General features: G+C 36.3%; 1 protein-coding gene across 1 annotated transcript; it reads left to right on the top strand.

Annotated features, from left to right (window-relative positions):
* Nucleotides 1-1,127: 1,127 nt before the first annotated feature.
* LOC125671906 (protocadherin Fat 3-like) lies at nt 1,128-16,079 on the top strand. The gene is made up of 19 exons (XM_048907891.2): nt 1,128-1,259; nt 5,573-5,884; nt 6,052-6,303; nt 8,192-8,263; nt 8,393-8,563; nt 8,647-8,728; nt 8,838-8,998; nt 9,648-9,815; nt 9,913-10,037; nt 10,827-11,007; nt 11,088-11,249; nt 11,448-11,597; nt 11,747-11,869; nt 12,687-12,869; nt 12,963-13,150; nt 14,199-14,789; nt 14,872-15,023; nt 15,174-15,298; nt 15,419-16,079. Exons 1-19 carry the CDS (start codon nt 1,196-1,198, stop codon nt 15,460-15,462), a joined length of 3,306 nt encoding a protein of 1,101 aa, XP_048763848.2. The 5' UTR covers nt 1,128-1,195; the 3' UTR covers nt 15,463-16,079.
* Nucleotides 16,080-16,756: the final 677 nt, after the last annotated feature.

Genomic DNA, 16,756 nt, shown 5'->3' with positions numbered 1-16,756 from the left:
GGGGCGGTCCTTCGGATGAGACCGTAAAAACCGAGGCCCCGTGTCACAGCAGGTGTGGCACAATAAAGACCCCTCCCTGCTTAAAGGCCGTAAGCGCCGAGCATAGGCCTCAATTTTGCAGCCCTTCAACGGCAATGGTGATGTCTCCATATGAGTGAAATATTCTCGGTAAACAATATAAAATCAATCTATCAATCACTCATAACGTCACCAGCTGTAGGTGAAGTAGCACAAATTTAGACCTATCCTCATCGCTCAGGGCCGTAGCAGCGAGAGTTCTTCATCGTGCCAACGCCTGTCGCGACACGAGACCTCCGTTTTTAAGGTTATATCAGAAAGACCCGTGAATCTCACTTCTAAATGCCGAGCGTTTGGCGAAAGAGCGATCACTCCCTCTGTTAACGTCGTAGGTTTGATGTTGGCTTCCATGGCACGAGCGGGGATCGAACTCACGACCTCACAGATACGAAGCGAATTACGCTCTACCAATAAACTCAAAACTCTTTCGATCTATCTAAAATATGGCGCCAATTTCTGGAAACTTTCCTGATTCCCTGTGTTTGAAAAATAATTAGATACTGGTGGTGTTATTACTGAAATATATAATATAGAACAATTTTCATTGAATTCAATATTTGGTGACAAATTGACAGCTAATGCCCCCTTAATGTACGTGTATTCTACTGTCCATAAACCAGTTCAGGAGGCAATGTATACTGTTAGCAATTTCAAAAATATCACTTTTACAGAGTGAAATGTAATAACAGCCATTCAACATCTGTTAAATGCGCCGCTGATTGTATAGATATTCAGATATCAAATGTGACAGTTTGCACTTGTTAGTGTTTGATATTTTACCAATACAGAGGAACAATGCAGTCAAAGCCGACTTCTTTTACTTTACGGACTTTCCTATCCCGGTACAAAGTGCTGGAACTATCTTTCAGATAAAAGCATTGTTTAATGGTCTGTGACTGATTAGCGAATAACTTAAAGAATTTAAAAAACAATAAAAGTTGAAATAATGTCGTTAACAATGAGAAAGAAGTCGCACTGGTCTATAATCCTTTTGGAGTGAAATCAAACGAATCACGATTATTGAATTTGATCTTTTCGGATCTTTAATCACTCTCGTTTGTCTAGTACGAAGAATGAAATGAGAGGTGTGTTTTTGGGGGGATAATTTTGATGTGACATGACGATGGTGGACTGGATTCTGTTTATGGTTGTTACATTTCAGTTTTTTAATTTGGGACAAGGTAATGTACAGCAAATGGAAATGATGCTCACAAACTAAAACGGATTAAGTAATGTATAATAATGTAAAATATCGAGATTTGCATGTATATTCAAAACTTTCGAGAGTCTTATGAAATGTACTGATTACTTTCTGAATATCGTGAACTTGTCCTATCATATTCACAATTGAGTTATCTAGACTTTTAAAGGGTTATACATGTACATACCAAAGGAGCCTTTCCGAGGCCCGCAAAAACTCAAACTTTTTAGCCGAGTTGCAACGAAATTTGAACTCGGCTATTGGTTTGGTGATGCGGGAAGTGTAGATTGCTGATTTCTGAATAAGAAACGCCTAACTTTACTTAGTGTCTGGTAAAGCATGACTAAGAGCACAACTAATTGATCTGCCTGAAATGCATTAGGTTTGAAATATTATGACAATGTTTCTGACAAAATATCTGCAACTTTATGATTGAATGAAGTATCTTCAAATCGTATGAATGAGGTAATCTTTACATATACGTGAAAGTCTTGTGATTTTTATACATGTAATACGAAATGAATTTGACATCAAAGTATGGTGTTTTTAAAATAAAAGAATCGAAAACACAATCCGACATATTTCTTATGAAGCGCTTTAGTTTCATATGAAATGAAGTTAATTTCTTACATTCACGTGTGCCAGAATCCCCAGTCGTTAATAAAGACGCACTATATTTATCGGTATTCATACGCGCAATGTTTACAACTGCAAATGTAAAACTTTAAGAAATATGTTTCATTTATGAAAGTACATGTATATCAAATGGTGTATATACTTGGAGCCCCATTCACACACTGGTATGTTGGATAGAACGGCATATTGAATGATGCGTGTTATCCGTTGTGAAGAGGATTGGTATATCATTTCATGGGGTTTTTTTTTTGGGGGGGGGGGGGTGCCTTTGATATCTTTACAAATTGTAACGATAGACATCTCCTCATGCAGTTATAAACAATATGCGTATGAATACATAACTATTTGATGACTATAGTACGTCTATTTTAACGGCTGGGAATTTCGACAGAAATGAAAGTAAACTAGTTGTAAAATATGAATTTCTCAAATATGCTCCCAAAAAATAAAAGTATGGAGCACCAAATTAACAGAAACTCAAATAATTGAAGATATCTTTTTAAAAGTATTTGAAGATATCATCAATTTAATTATTGTACACAATAATTGAATTGATACTCGCTTCAAATCAATGATTGCTTTCATCAATTGAATTGATGCACGCATCAATTCAATTATTGCTCTCATCAATTCAATTAATGCGCGCATTAATTCAATTGATAAGAGCAATAATTGATTTAAAGCGCGCATCAATTAATTAGATATTTGATGCGCGCATCAATTGAATTGTTGAGAGCAATAATTCATTTGATGTGAGCATGAATTAAATTTTTGTTCCCATCATTGTTGATACCATCAATTCATTTGAAAAGAGCAACAATTACAGCAATCATCAATTCAGCAGAATAATTAATGCTATCATCAATTCAATTAATGCGCGCAATAATTCAGAATTGAAGATATCATTAGACCTAATTATTTGAAGAGATCTTTGATCGAATTGTTGCGCGAATGAAATGAATGAATGTTATCTTCAAATAATTAAAGATTAAACAGGAAACAGACAAGAAGTTCATCAATTAATACAACAGAAACAGAAGCCTAAAACTGCAATTTTTGCAACATGAAGAATTCATACGATTTGATACTGGAAACGAAGAAAAGAGGCAGAGATAGATCTATAGGACTGTATGATAATGATAACCTGTTGTTTCCATGACTCGGCATGAGAAAAGCTGGTTTTGAGGCTCGAAAAATTATGTCCATGTCAAGGCACCGGTGCGAGTCTTCAGTAAAATCCTACAACAGAAATCTCTCAGCAAGTGAACAAAATCTATCTGTCAGTTCATATTCATTTTCTCTTACACACCCTTGAGGTAAAAAAAAAAAGCAACCTACCTGCACCTTAGTTTAAATCTATCCTACATGGCTACAACCACGGGTCCTTACGATGAACATGCCGTTATTTCCTTCCAAACTTGCAAGAACCTGACCAAGAGCTTAACGTTAACTTGATCCGCATTTCACAAATTCTATGGTCGTTATAACGATCTAGTTCGTCAATACAACCTATCATTGGGCCAAATGCTGTCTGAGGTGTTTCATACCGATTGCTAGACCGTTCTTGGCACACTGATTTTGACTACGGATAACTCCGTTTACCTGATCAGGATATAGGGCTCACGGCGGGTGTGACCGATCGACAGGGGATGCTTACTTCTCTTAGGCACCTGATCCCACCTCTGGTGTGTCCAGGGGTCCGTGTTTGCCCAACCATCTATTTTGTATTGCTTATAGGAGTTATGAGATTGATCACTGTTCGTTATCTTCACCCTTTAACTTCAAGTAGGTCAATGCCACTGTTTCTCCATCACTGATCGAGACCAAATTACATCACGGATGTAGTTTACTCCGCTCTTCTTGTCTTCAATTCAGTTGACTGCGCTTTAAATTACCTTTATTTTACACACGTTTCGTCTTGTTTAATCTTCTAAATGAAATATCTATATCTTATATTCTCTTAGATATTGTTCTTAATCATTAATTCGATAAAAATCTAAATAACTATATAATGTGTTGTCCGATCGTTATTTCGGTCATCTGCTACTTAAGTATGGAAGCTCGCTAAGAACACAAATCAAAATAGAAATTTGAATATAAGAAATAAATTATCTTTTTTGAGTGTTAATTCTTCGCCTTCGGGCGTCATAGGATTTGATCACGTGATCACCTTCATGTCATATCCCAATAAAACTAAAAAATGAGATCTTATTTCTTTACTGCCAGCTGTCCGTACACGTCCGGATAACTTGGGATTATTTTTATCCAGTTATGTATATAAATACTGATTCGCCCTCAAACACGGTCACGCTGTAAGACATATTAGAGCTTTAACTATGCCAATTTACTAAATATAACATACATGTAAAACTTATACGGTACCAATTTTGATGCACCAGATACGCATTTCGACAAATAATCTCTTCAGTGATGCTCAAGCCGAAATTTTGAAAGTTCGAAATAACAATAAACTTTTGAGAGCTAAAAGGAAAACTAGAGTGCCAAAAACTGGAGCTAAATTCGTCCAAGGATAGAGCTATGCAAGAGAGAGATAATCCTTAATTTTGAAATGAATTTCTAAATTTTATCACAGCAATTAAATATACATCCGTATTTTCAAGCTAGTAACGAAGTACTTAGCTACTGGGCTGTAGAGACCCTCGGGAACTAACAGTCCACCAGCACAGGCCTCGACCACAGGGGCATCTTATCCGCTCTGTTCTCTATCACACATATAAAAATACACGTATTTTTATATGTGTGATAGAGAACAGAGCGGATAAGATGCCCCTGTGTCTCGACCCATATATATATATATATACATGTATATATATATATATATATATATATATATATATATATATATATATATATATATATATATATATATATATATATTATAAAGAACCCTCAAGCTTTATTATTCAATTTGATGAACAATGATGATCAAAATTTGAATTTCATATTACATAGAGCAGTAACAACAAAATGGAAGCACAGAAGCTAAACGTATTGTTCTGTCAATCCCAGGACGTTATAAGGCGCGACTTGGCGTAAAGTGAAGTTATACGATACAAAAAATGTAGATAAAGGCAATGAACCAATCTATTTGCGTTTGCAAGTGAAATTGAATTTTTCAAAATATGTTGCTATCAATTTCTTTTTTACAAAATAAAACTTATTTCACTTTGACTATCAAACTTTTTCATATTGTATAAATTATGTTAACGATAAGTTACGCCACATAATTTCGTCTTGGGATGACTTTATAATAGAATTAAATTTTCTGTTTTCATTTTTGCTACAGCAATATTGTTCTGTATCATATATAAAATTAGAATTTTCTTAATAATTATTTGTCAAATTACACCCGCCCCGGTAGCATGTAATGGTTAGCGCACTCGCTTCCTCACTGTTTCTTCGCCAAGTGCCCGGCATTAAAAGTGAAAGTCGTGGGTCTTTCGGATATGACTTTGAAATGGAAGACTCGTTTCATGATGGGCTTAGGCTTTGTCACAATAAACAACTCACTCTCGGCCGAAACCCCATGCATGGATCAAAATTTGACGGCAACAAAGACTAATTATAAGTATGCGTGACATATGAGTCCGGTGTAGAATTTATGCTTCTATGTCTAAAATTCTTAATTTATTACAGGAGGATGCGGCCCGTCCCAGTCCGACATCATATTTGTCACAGACGAGTCGGGTTCGGTAGGAGCCCCCAACTTCCAGCTGACCCTGGAGGCGCTGAGGGACACGGTAGCTCTGCTGGACATTAATTCTGGCAACGTCCGGGTCGGGGTGATGTGTTTCCAGTCGTCACAAAGAACTATATTTCATCTCAATGCATACACTTCGGTCACTGGCATGCAAACTGCCATCATGAATATTAATTATAATAGCGGAGGGACAAAAATTGGAAGTGCCATGGAATTCACCCGACAGAATATGTTTGTTTCGAGCAAGGGTATTTTTTCTCAATGGGTCGTTTGAAATGTATCACTCAGAATTCGTATTGAATTGAAAGTGTTAATACATTATAATTAATAATTATAAATTAATACATGCCCAAATTAAGAAATAGGACAACAATTAATTACCTGTTGACCTCTTGTACTAATACTTGAATTTCAGGTGACCGTGCATCTGCCACAAACATTATGGTGGTGCTAACAGATGGCGTTTCCAATGACAACGAGCGAAGTGAGGCTGATCTCGCCAAAGCTGCCGGAATCGTCATCATCTCCGTCGGAATCGGAAACAACTTGGATGTTCCCATGTTAATAGATATTGCCCAGGATTCCTCCCACTACCTACAAACCGAATACTCGCAGTTAGCGGTTACTCTGTCAGCATTCGTCCAATCCAAGGTCCCATGTCCTTGGTGTAAGTACAGTTTACACTATTACTGCCAAGGAAAATTATTCAAATTGTTCATTAATATATTTTCTGTGGCGTGGTATTTTCAAACTGGACGGTTCCTAATCAATGGCATGTTTATTTTTTATTCACTTCATACTCTGAGTATTATATTTCCAGATTCATGGTGATTGGGAAGATTCAGACTCTTAATATATGTTGAATGCGCTATCTGTTTATTCTCTTCATGCTCTTATTAACACTAAAGGAAAGAGAGTACCAATTCTTTTCCCATATACCTTAATACTAACCTTTTGCCCCCTCACTAATTAACTATATCAATTTTAGACAAAGAACCCCAGCATTTGAAAGTTCATTTCAAGTCCTAATTTAAAAAAAAGATTTTAAAAATTATATAGGGCACCGTTGCTTTTATAGGTCATATTAGTACTTTTTTTTTTACAACACATAACGGTCTGCAATGAATTACACCTTTTATTTCAAACACAACCCTACCATGGTAATTTCCTCAGTCATTTCTCGATTTTATGCGATAATTTTTCATCCCGACAATTAATTTAAACTTCTATAATATTTCTTTTAATTCCAAATAATTTCACTCTTGATATTAGCCAATCACGCAACATCTAGACATTTATACCTCTGATCAATCTTGGGGTAAACTGCGTCCGAGTTACGCATCCGGGAGTTTGGTATTTCTTCTCCTATCTTCTACTGTCCACTCACCTGTTGTTACCTTATAAAATTAGATATATTGTGTGTATACATGTACATGTTCTAGATGTATTCCGATGAGTTGTATTACTCAAGGACAATAAAGAATTGAATTGAATTGGTACTCTCATTTTATGAGGCATCAAACATTATTTTCACCATTCAAATCTAGAACAATTTTCGACTGTGATTACCAAATCTCTGGAAATTTTGTGTTAATTTGTGTTTTGGGGTTCTTTTTCTATATTGCATTTTCAGGTGACTCAGGACCAACACCTCCCCCCCCCCCTCCCCCCCCCCCGACCCTATGACGCGTGTTGATGTTTTTATGTCTCCCCTCCCCCTTGGAAGGGGGACATGTTTTAATGTGAATTCCTCTTCTCTTACAAAGTTTGTCCGAGCCATAACTTTTTTCTCTTTTGACATAGACCTTTGATATTTGGTATGTTGGTATACCATTATATAACTGTGTCGTGTTTCATTTTTATGACCTTTGACCTTAAGCTTTTATGTAAAGGTCAAATGATAAAAAGAATTTGGGTTGGGTTTTTTTGTTCGAACCATAATTTTTTGTCTTGACATAGGCCTTTGATATTTGGTATGTTGGTATACCCTGATAAGATAGTGTGTCGCGTAACATTTTTGATGACCATTTACCTTGACCTTTTACGTAAACTATGGAAAATGGAAGGGAAGACATCAGTTTTAGTGTGCTAAAATAATTCTTCTTAGATTTATTTGTGTCCTTACGGAGGACAGGAGGACATCATTGTAAATTCTTATCCGAATATACACACCATGGCAATGTTAGCATCTGAAATTATTATTAAAATTCAGCTGATCGTGAGGACCCTTCACCGAAATGCTCCAGGAAAAGGCCAAGAATTAACATTAACATTTCAATGCAGAAACTTCAGAAGAGTACAAAACTGTCAAAATAAATTTTAACTATAATTTGAAATACTAAGAATAAAAACTACGCAGATATTGGTAAATCTTTAATTACAATTTGATGGATTATTCTTCTTTTGCTGAAAGTTCGATAATAAATGACAAATCATTCTTCTATTAAAAAATCGTATTAACATGAAAGGGAGAATACGTATATGACAGATGGAATACTCCTTGAATTTCATCATGTGATATTCTCTACACATATTGTATGACGTTTTCGTTGCAGATTGCGATACCGGTGGTGGCTTTGAAAGAGGCGGTGATGTATCAAAAACTTCATCTCTCAATAGCAATACAGGTATAAACAACTTTGATTATGTTTTGCTGAATGGTTTTATTTTCAAAAGAAAATTATAAGGTATCTGTGAATTATCTAAACCGCCCATTTAATCATTCTGAAATATTTCAAAAACCTTTGTTCACTCAGGCGTAACGTACATCCTTGAGGACACTTTGTCCACCATATCGTGTTGTGGGAGCATTGAGTCTTGGACTTTCTATCCCAAAAGGTCTGGCTCTATTTACCTACAGATTTGGCGTCCCGTCTCCGGATCCTCATCCTACAAACTGGTTGGCTACAACTACTTATACGTACATTGTACGTCACTCTTACATAATCGTTAAAGCGTTTTGTTAAATTGCCTCATCGCAAATCCTTTACACTTTGTCTATCGCTTTTAGCTTCCAACACTAACAGAATTGTGAAGTACACAGTCCCAGATAATGAACGAATTACGGTAAACGATGGAGACAAAGTGGGATGGTAATATCTTTCCTTCTTCAACAATATGGTTAGACAAATCATTAAAGTACTCCAATTCTAGAGAAATAAATAATCTTCATTTAACTTGTTAAATTTCTAATCCGGATAGGTACAGTCCTGGACAGGAAATAATACCGTACACGTCGTCCAGCGGAAGTAACAACCAGAAGCGCTTCTCCTGGGGAGTTACCACAGTCGGCACCACAAAAAGTGTGTCTTCCTCCACAACCATCAACGCTCAGTTCGCCATTAAACTCAATCTGGAAAATGGTACGTGATTATTTTACACAAAGGATTCTGGAATCCCGTTATTTTGGTGCATGCATAGGGCGAATACTACTATGATCTGATTTTAATGTTAATTTTTTATCTGATTTTAATGTGAAAGTGGCTGCTCTAAAGTTTATACAGAGTTAAAGGAAGCTTTCTTCACCACGAAACCACACCCTTCACAAATCTTCTGTTCAATTCATTCTGCAAGAATGATCTTTATTCATTCAGTGTTAGGAATTAGAAGAAGAAAATAATCATAAAATTCTTAACTTTCGGTTTACCGGCATATTTGCCCTGGATAAAGTGTAATGATTTAAATATTTCATTATATTGTTAACAATTCTTATGATTGTTGTGAAAGCTATATATTCAAAGAATAATAAAAATAAGTGGCTACAAACGAAGTCATTTAAAGCTGTGAATTCTCGGGTCGCATGGGGCTTTAATGCAATTTTTTGGCGATGTAAGAATACTTATAATGGGTGGATCTGTACCTCTCTGATCTGTCCCAATATTTTTCCAGAGAGCTACATACCTGCAGCTACTGTTTAAGCTACATATCTGCAGCTACTGTTTAAGAAGAACTTTTTATTGACGTAGCTGCATGTACGAAACTTCCAAACTCCTTTTGGATTCATATTTTCAGATACGAGCGAGTTGTGGTTTGTAAACTCAGGCAGGACAATACATCTCTATGACAGCGCTCCGTCCGGAACACCAGTGTACAATTTTGTGATTGGACAACGTTCGCAGGATATGCTAACCAAGTCCATGAGTGATCCAAGTGGAAAATTCACTTGGAATTCCGACACAGGTGAATTTAGAACATCAGAAAAATTCTATTTGATATCAAATTTGTTTTTTCTCACTCTGCATGCGTACAGCCATAACTACTTTTATTGCAAACACAGGCAGTGTGAGTACTAGTGCAACACTCGTCACTGGGCAGACATACGTAATGACGTTTACTGCCAGGAAGACTTGTCTTAATACCACCATATCCGGCGGCTCGTTGTCCGTAACAGCTTCCAATACTGTAAGTAGGGGGATGAGAAATATATCCCGTATCATCCATAATTTCCCTTGAGAAAGGTTACTCGTGTATAATTAAGAAATAAAGATCGCGTTTTCATGTATGTTGCAGGATTACCTCCGAGGTCGAGGAAATGTGTTTTGAAATATAAAAGCCGAGGCTCTTATATTTCAAACAATATTTCGAGACCAAGGAGGTTACCCTGCAACACACATGAAAACAAGAACTTTATTTCTATTCTACGTTGACTCAGAAATAAACAGTCAATCACTTTCCTATATAGCTACGAATTAGGTCACTGTGACGTCATGGCAGTTTCCTAAATGGCCTACATTGATTTTTGCTGACGAAAAAGGTGAGATGGTAGGGGTATTCTAAATCTATTTTATTTCAAGTAATTTAAAAGTATTTCAAATATTTAGTTTGATGTTAATGGATTAAATCAATTGCTTTGAATACACAGTTCAAGAAAAACTTGTTTGTGTATCGCCATGTTTGCACGTATCTCTCTCGGAATGCAGACGATTGGATAATTATACTGAATGACAAATGTTCCTCAGTCATTTATGAATTTGTTTTACAACATATATTGATTGATTTTTATGATTCTGAAATTGTATTATCAGCCATCAACTTTAATTAGCAAAATACGAAGTGCAAGCGAGATGATTATCAATTTTCTCATAATCAGTTATAACGTATGATGGTATATCGCAGAATAATGACTGCAGCATTTCTTTGATCCTCGTAATAACCGTGGTAGATTCTAAAATTATTATATGTGCAATTCAGCCTCCACGAATAACGTCACTACCCGCGGTTATGACGTTGTCGGAGAACCAGCAAACCAGCATAACCCTCCACGTGCTGACCGTGGAAGACGACACGGATAACACAGTGACCTGTGCAATTGAATCAGTCGATCCATCGTCTGCAACGTCCAATTTTGTTCTCAACGGTGCTTCCTCGATGAGTAAGTGCAATTTAGAACCATACAGTATCGTATATCAAATAATGATGGAGAAATGGTGTTCATCATGTCATATGTTACAGGTTACAATTTGGTTTTAAACGACAACCCCGGTTTTAGTTATGACACCACAAAGAAATACACAATAAAACTTTCCTGCAATGATGGAAAAAATAGTCCTGTTTTTGGATATTTCAAATTGTTCCTGCAGCGCAACGTTCGACCCTTCTTAAGCAACATTCCAGGTAAGTGATAGATTCTGTTATACAATACCAACAGTAAGTTGTGACTTGTCTTCTTGCTCATACCTTGAAAAATGGCATATTTCTAACGGTAAAAATACAACCATGTATGTGCAAGTACTATCACAATATTCATCATGATTCCACTTTGAATTCTTTTAAATCATTATAGTTCATAGTGCATTATCTTTTTTTACACAGCCACCGGTTATTCCTACAGTGCCAGTTCCAGACCCAACATGACTGACTTCATAACTCTAGCTACCACAGATCCAGATAACTCACAATTCACATACGCCTTTGAATACTGTGGGCCTTATTCATGTCCACTTTGGATGCTAGATGACACGAGTAAGTTTGGACTGAATAAAGCTGTTAATATTCAACCGAGATTTTGATTTGTTAAAGATTTAAGGAAACATTTTGTTATTTGATGAGGACCTTGAATCTCATGATATTAGACAGGATCTGCTTTATTTCGTTATTTTTCACGTTGAAAGCGGGATTGGTAGAGTACAACCAAAGCATGGCAGGATGGTGGAAGGGTGGTTTTAACGTGGGCTTCTCCGTAACAGACGGTCAGACGAAATCGAAAACTAGATATATACCGGTTCACCTTACCGGTAAGTTATTATCCCCTCGCAATCCATTGTTAGAAGGGATATACATGTACATGTACTAACGGGACCATGTGTGTGTGTGTGTTAAATTGAGTTTGGAGACACTCTATGTACAGGCCACATTTTTTTGTTCGATTGATTTGATACTTCATATGTAGCTTTGTTATCAAGAGAAGAATAACATTATTGATTTTGGGGTCAAAGGTCAAGGTCACTACGGGACTTCCTAGAAAAATATATCTGAAATGAGTAAATGAATTCTATATTTGCTTTGTTTAAATAAATAAACAACGAACGAGTTAACATCATTATATTCTCACGTGGTACATTTTTGCGGGAATACTTCATGTAAACAAGACGAAGGAAGAGGCAATCAAAATATTTGAAGACTTCAAGAGAATAATTTGTATCGATACCTGCTGCAAATAGTTGAGTCCGGACTGTTACTGTCTTTTGTGGTAGACTTTTGATATTTGACATATACCAATGCGTGATGTGTGGGTACTATGGTTAGTGACCTTTGATCTTTAACTTGATGTTCACACAACTTTTGAAGCTTTTGTGGGTAAATTCCTCAAGCCGATGTGTCGTGTTCCTAGTTTATGATCTTGAAATTCCACAGATATCTAGTTAAGCATAACACTTTTGTTTTACCATACCTTAAAGATAAAGAAAATTAAAGCTCATAAAATTGTGCTGTATATACCCTCCCTCGTTGGAAATCGTGGACATGTCGACTCTGAGGCCCTTGATTTGAATTGTGTAATGATCATATTTGTATTGTAAAACCACATGTTTTAATTTGTTCCGTTATATACAGGTTACCGGTATAGCCCATCTTTCATCAGCCTTCCCACAGTTAATAACATCGTCATCAACGAAAACATACCCCCTAACCAGTATCTGTTTACTGTGACCTTTTATGACCTTGATGTAGACACGCTGACACCGACTTTCACAATAACTAATGGAGACTGGACTTACTTTACCATCAAGGACAACAGTAAGTAATTTATGTCTGTCTGAAAACAACCTTTATCTGAAATAGGGAATATTGTGAATTCTGTCAGATTAATGCCAAAAACATTGTTTACAGCGGATGTATACACAAGCAATACCCAAATAGACTATGAAACCTTGCCAAGAACAAATTACTATATAACAGTTGTAGTAAGTGATGGTACCTCAACAGTTAGCAATGGATTTCGAATTCACATCAGAGACATCAACGAGGCTCCAACCTTCCAGACAATTGTGTACACTGTCACTGCTAACGAAGGAGCAGTGAGTTACAGTCTTGTTTCACTTCAGCCACTACGTCTTCTTTCACTTTACCCACTATGTCTTGTTTCACTATATCCACTATGTCTTATTTCACTTTACCCACTATGTCTTCTTTCACTTTACCCACTATGTCTTATTTCACTTTACCCACTATGTCTTGTTTCACTTTATTCACTATGTCTTGTTTTACATTACCCACTATGTCTTGTTTCACTTTACCCACTATGTCTTGCTTCACTATATCCACTATGTCTTGTTTCACTTTACCCACTATGTCTTGTTTCACTTTACCCACTATGTTTTGTTTCACTTTACCCGCTATGATCAGTTGATGAGTCTTGTTTCACTTTACCCACTATGTCTTGTTTCACTTTACCCACTATGCCTTGTTTCACTTTATCCACTGTCTTGTTTCACTTTACCCACTATGTCTTGTTTCACTTTACCCGCTATGATCAGTTGATGAGTCTTGTTTCACTTTAAGCACTAAGGTAAGTTGCTGAGTTTTGTCTCACTTTACCCACTATAGTAAGTCAGTTTTATTTTCTTTACCCACTATGACCCTTGTGATAGGTTACAATAAAACAGGGTTTCGGCGAACATGCTTAAAATGAATCCGTGCTTACAGCGAAGTAATTTTCCTTGTAGTTTTAAACATATTACGATATAACAAATTACGTTTATAACAAATCTGTATCGTTTGACCTCAGCACAGCATAGTCTTATCATTTTACCAACTATGATTTACAGAATCTTTTTTCACATAACCCACTATGATGAAAAAGGTGAAAATAACTAATAATCACATAATCCTCTAAGAAATTCAAAATCGAGACCAAAGCAAACAGAAAACGTTGCAGAGTTTTGTTTCACTTTACTCACAGTCTTCTTTCATTTCACCCACTATGATGTGTAGCAGTCTTGTTTTGCTTTATCCTATATAGTAGTTACAGTCTTCTTTCACTTTGCTTACTATGTCTTGTTTCATTCTATCCCCTATGCTGATCTAAACTTTTAAAAGTAAAATGTTTCACATCCATTTTTATAGGCAGGTACACAATTGTCGCCATATCCGCCAGCATACGTCTTTACAGATGTGGACGCCACCGATAGTCACTTCTTCACGCTGGACTGTGGAGCAAACACTAGCTACTTCAGCTTCGATCATACAAGCGGATCCATTTCGTTTGGACGTGTGGTAGATGTTGATACTGGAGCTCCAAGAATGGTATCGTGCAACGTTACGGTATACGATAAAGGATATCTTACCGACACAGCAGACTTGTACATCATCATTTATGACGTCAATGATAATGCGCCTCGATTTGATCAGAAATATTACACGTATTCCTTATCGCCCGGTGTAAGCCTTGGTACAGTGGTTGGATTAATTACGCTAACTGATGCAGATTTAACTGCCCCACACAATTCAATAGGACGTGTTTGGTTCGAAAACCAGCCTACAGATTCATCTGGACAAAATTATTTCTCGTATGATAACGTTACTAAAGAATTCGCCGTGGCACAGAATTTGAGCCTGTATTTTTTCGGATCTTATCTCGAGTTCCAGCTAAAAGCCAGAGATCTGGGGTCGCCTCCACTAGAGTCAACGGCCAACATTGTGATTTTGTTTGAACCGGTAAGATAAATATTTCTAGTTTGGACTTCATATTCTTGGATGTTTAAAAATAGCAGTATTTTTCAACTTTTTCATTTGACAGACAACAACCACTGTTGCTGTGACAACGACTGAAACCCCGGGGAGTTTCGGAAATGACGCCAAGAACACGCTATGGATGACTGCTGTTGGAATGGGGGGAATAGCATTATTAGCAACTGGAAGTTATGTTGCTGTAAAAGCGTTCACTAGCAGGTACATTTAATTTCGGTCAGCAACTGCTTTTATTTTATAACAATGTGCTTTTATTTGATTTGATGTGTTGTTCTTTGATCCTGGTAATGGATATTTTGTGCGATACATCGAGTGTAATTCAATTTTTGAATGTGTATACCTATCATGCAGTGCGTCGAGCATTCCAGGAGGAAGCAGCGGGCTGATTAACGTCTCCTCCTCACCTCCGTCGTCCGATCCCGTAGCACCGCCACCCGACGATCCAAAACAAGAGAAGAAACCCAAGAAAGCCAAAAGTAACGACCTTATAAACTAACATATCTTTAGAATAACAGCACCGAAAATGTAGGTGAAATAGATTATTACCTATTTATTCCTTACCGGTATTTTAATTTTACATTTTCCCTTTTTTTCAGGCAAAGGTCGCGACAAAGTCTTTAGGGACAGCAATATGGTGTGAACTTTAGGAAAGATTTACATTAATCCCATCGATTTCTCTAGATATATATATCATTCATTGTTTTCTGTTACATGCTATTATATAAAAAATACAGGGTTATTGAACTTGGTGAATATTGGCCGAGTTGGGTTTGAAATTGCGTGCTTGTGAACTAATCTATATTTCAGTTGTTTCATGTTCGCAATTTATTCATTTTCTCGTTAAGTTAGAAACTGAAACTATTGGCACTTATATGAATGCCTGCAATATTACAGTAACGCACCTTTTCAACGGTATTGCATCGATCAATGCATGTGAAAGTTTCAAATTGTGAATAATGATTTTTGCTGGTCCTTAACTATAATTGTAGGTCAAAATACTATAAGAATTAATTGATAATAGTAGACAAAATATCGAAACCGGCTACCAGGGCTTACCAAACGATAACTGGTTCGCCATCTTTGTTTATATGAATTAAGCGGGCAATAACGTTTAACTTGATAGGCCTACTCGGAAGGTTATTTCATGAAAGTTGGCTATCAGTAATGGAATAGATATTGCATGCTAAAAGTTTTAAGGATTTAGAAAAATATCATTTCTGAAAGAATATTAGCCATATAATAAACTGCATTCGTCGTTATCATGTTTGTGTATTTTTTTTATTTTTATTTTTACATTCCATTACGCCATCATTTTTGAAAACTTAATGTAAATGAGATATTTATTTACTTTTGTAAAAAAACAAAAAAACAAAAAACAACAAAAAAAAAAAACAGGGATGAAATATAGTGGAACAAACAGGGATTCCAACCCATGCCTTCTGAATCTCTAATCAGGTACTCCACCAAGTGGGCTATGTGGCTGTGAAAAACACCTCGTTGGTTAACACACTCTCCGTTTTCCTATCAAATAAGTATTGAACAACGGGATTTTTTATTTCCTTTGAAAAAAAGATAATGAATGCCCAAACTCTCTAAATCACGGACTACCAATCTTCCACAGCGTGTTTTGCATTATGGTCATTCTGAAGATCCAATTTCGAAACAAACAATACATCATCGATTGTTATATTGATTGTATATATAACGTAATTTATCAATGTAATCAGATACAGAGCAATTGCAAAATTCTTTTTGGAAAATCTATATGTATTTATATGATTAAATTTGAAAGTCCCAATGTGAGTGTGAATTCATTGCTGTGGTGTTTCTAATCCCAGACAGCGGCTACGACATACCCGGTAGATTTAGAGAAAGCAAGAAGGTATGGCATTTTACAAAGTTTTCCTCTTTTTAGATTTATATCATACAATATA

The sequence above is a fragment of the Ostrea edulis genome, chromosome 4, assembly GCF_947568905.1.
Source record: "Ostrea edulis chromosome 4, xbOstEdul1.1, whole genome shotgun sequence".
NCBI classification, from domain to species: domain Eukaryota; kingdom Metazoa; phylum Mollusca; class Bivalvia; order Ostreida; family Ostreidae; genus Ostrea; species Ostrea edulis.
Note: the sequence above shows the minus strand (reverse complement) of the source record. Positions and strands in the feature narration are given on the sequence as shown.

Bases quoted from the DNA above. Each gene is read 5' to 3' on its own strand.
- LOC125671906 (XM_048907891.2), top strand. From the start codon at position 1,196: ATGACGATGGTGGACTGGATTCTGTTTATGGTTGTTACATTTCAGTTT. The intron at 8,999-9,647 runs GTACGTGATTAT...TCATATTTTCAG, and splicing joins TAAACTCAATCTGGAAAATG to ATACGAGCGAGTTGTGGTTT. The intron at 12,870-12,962 runs GTAAGTAATTTA...CATTGTTTACAG, and splicing joins CTTTACCATCAAGGACAACA to CGGATGTATACACAAGCAAT.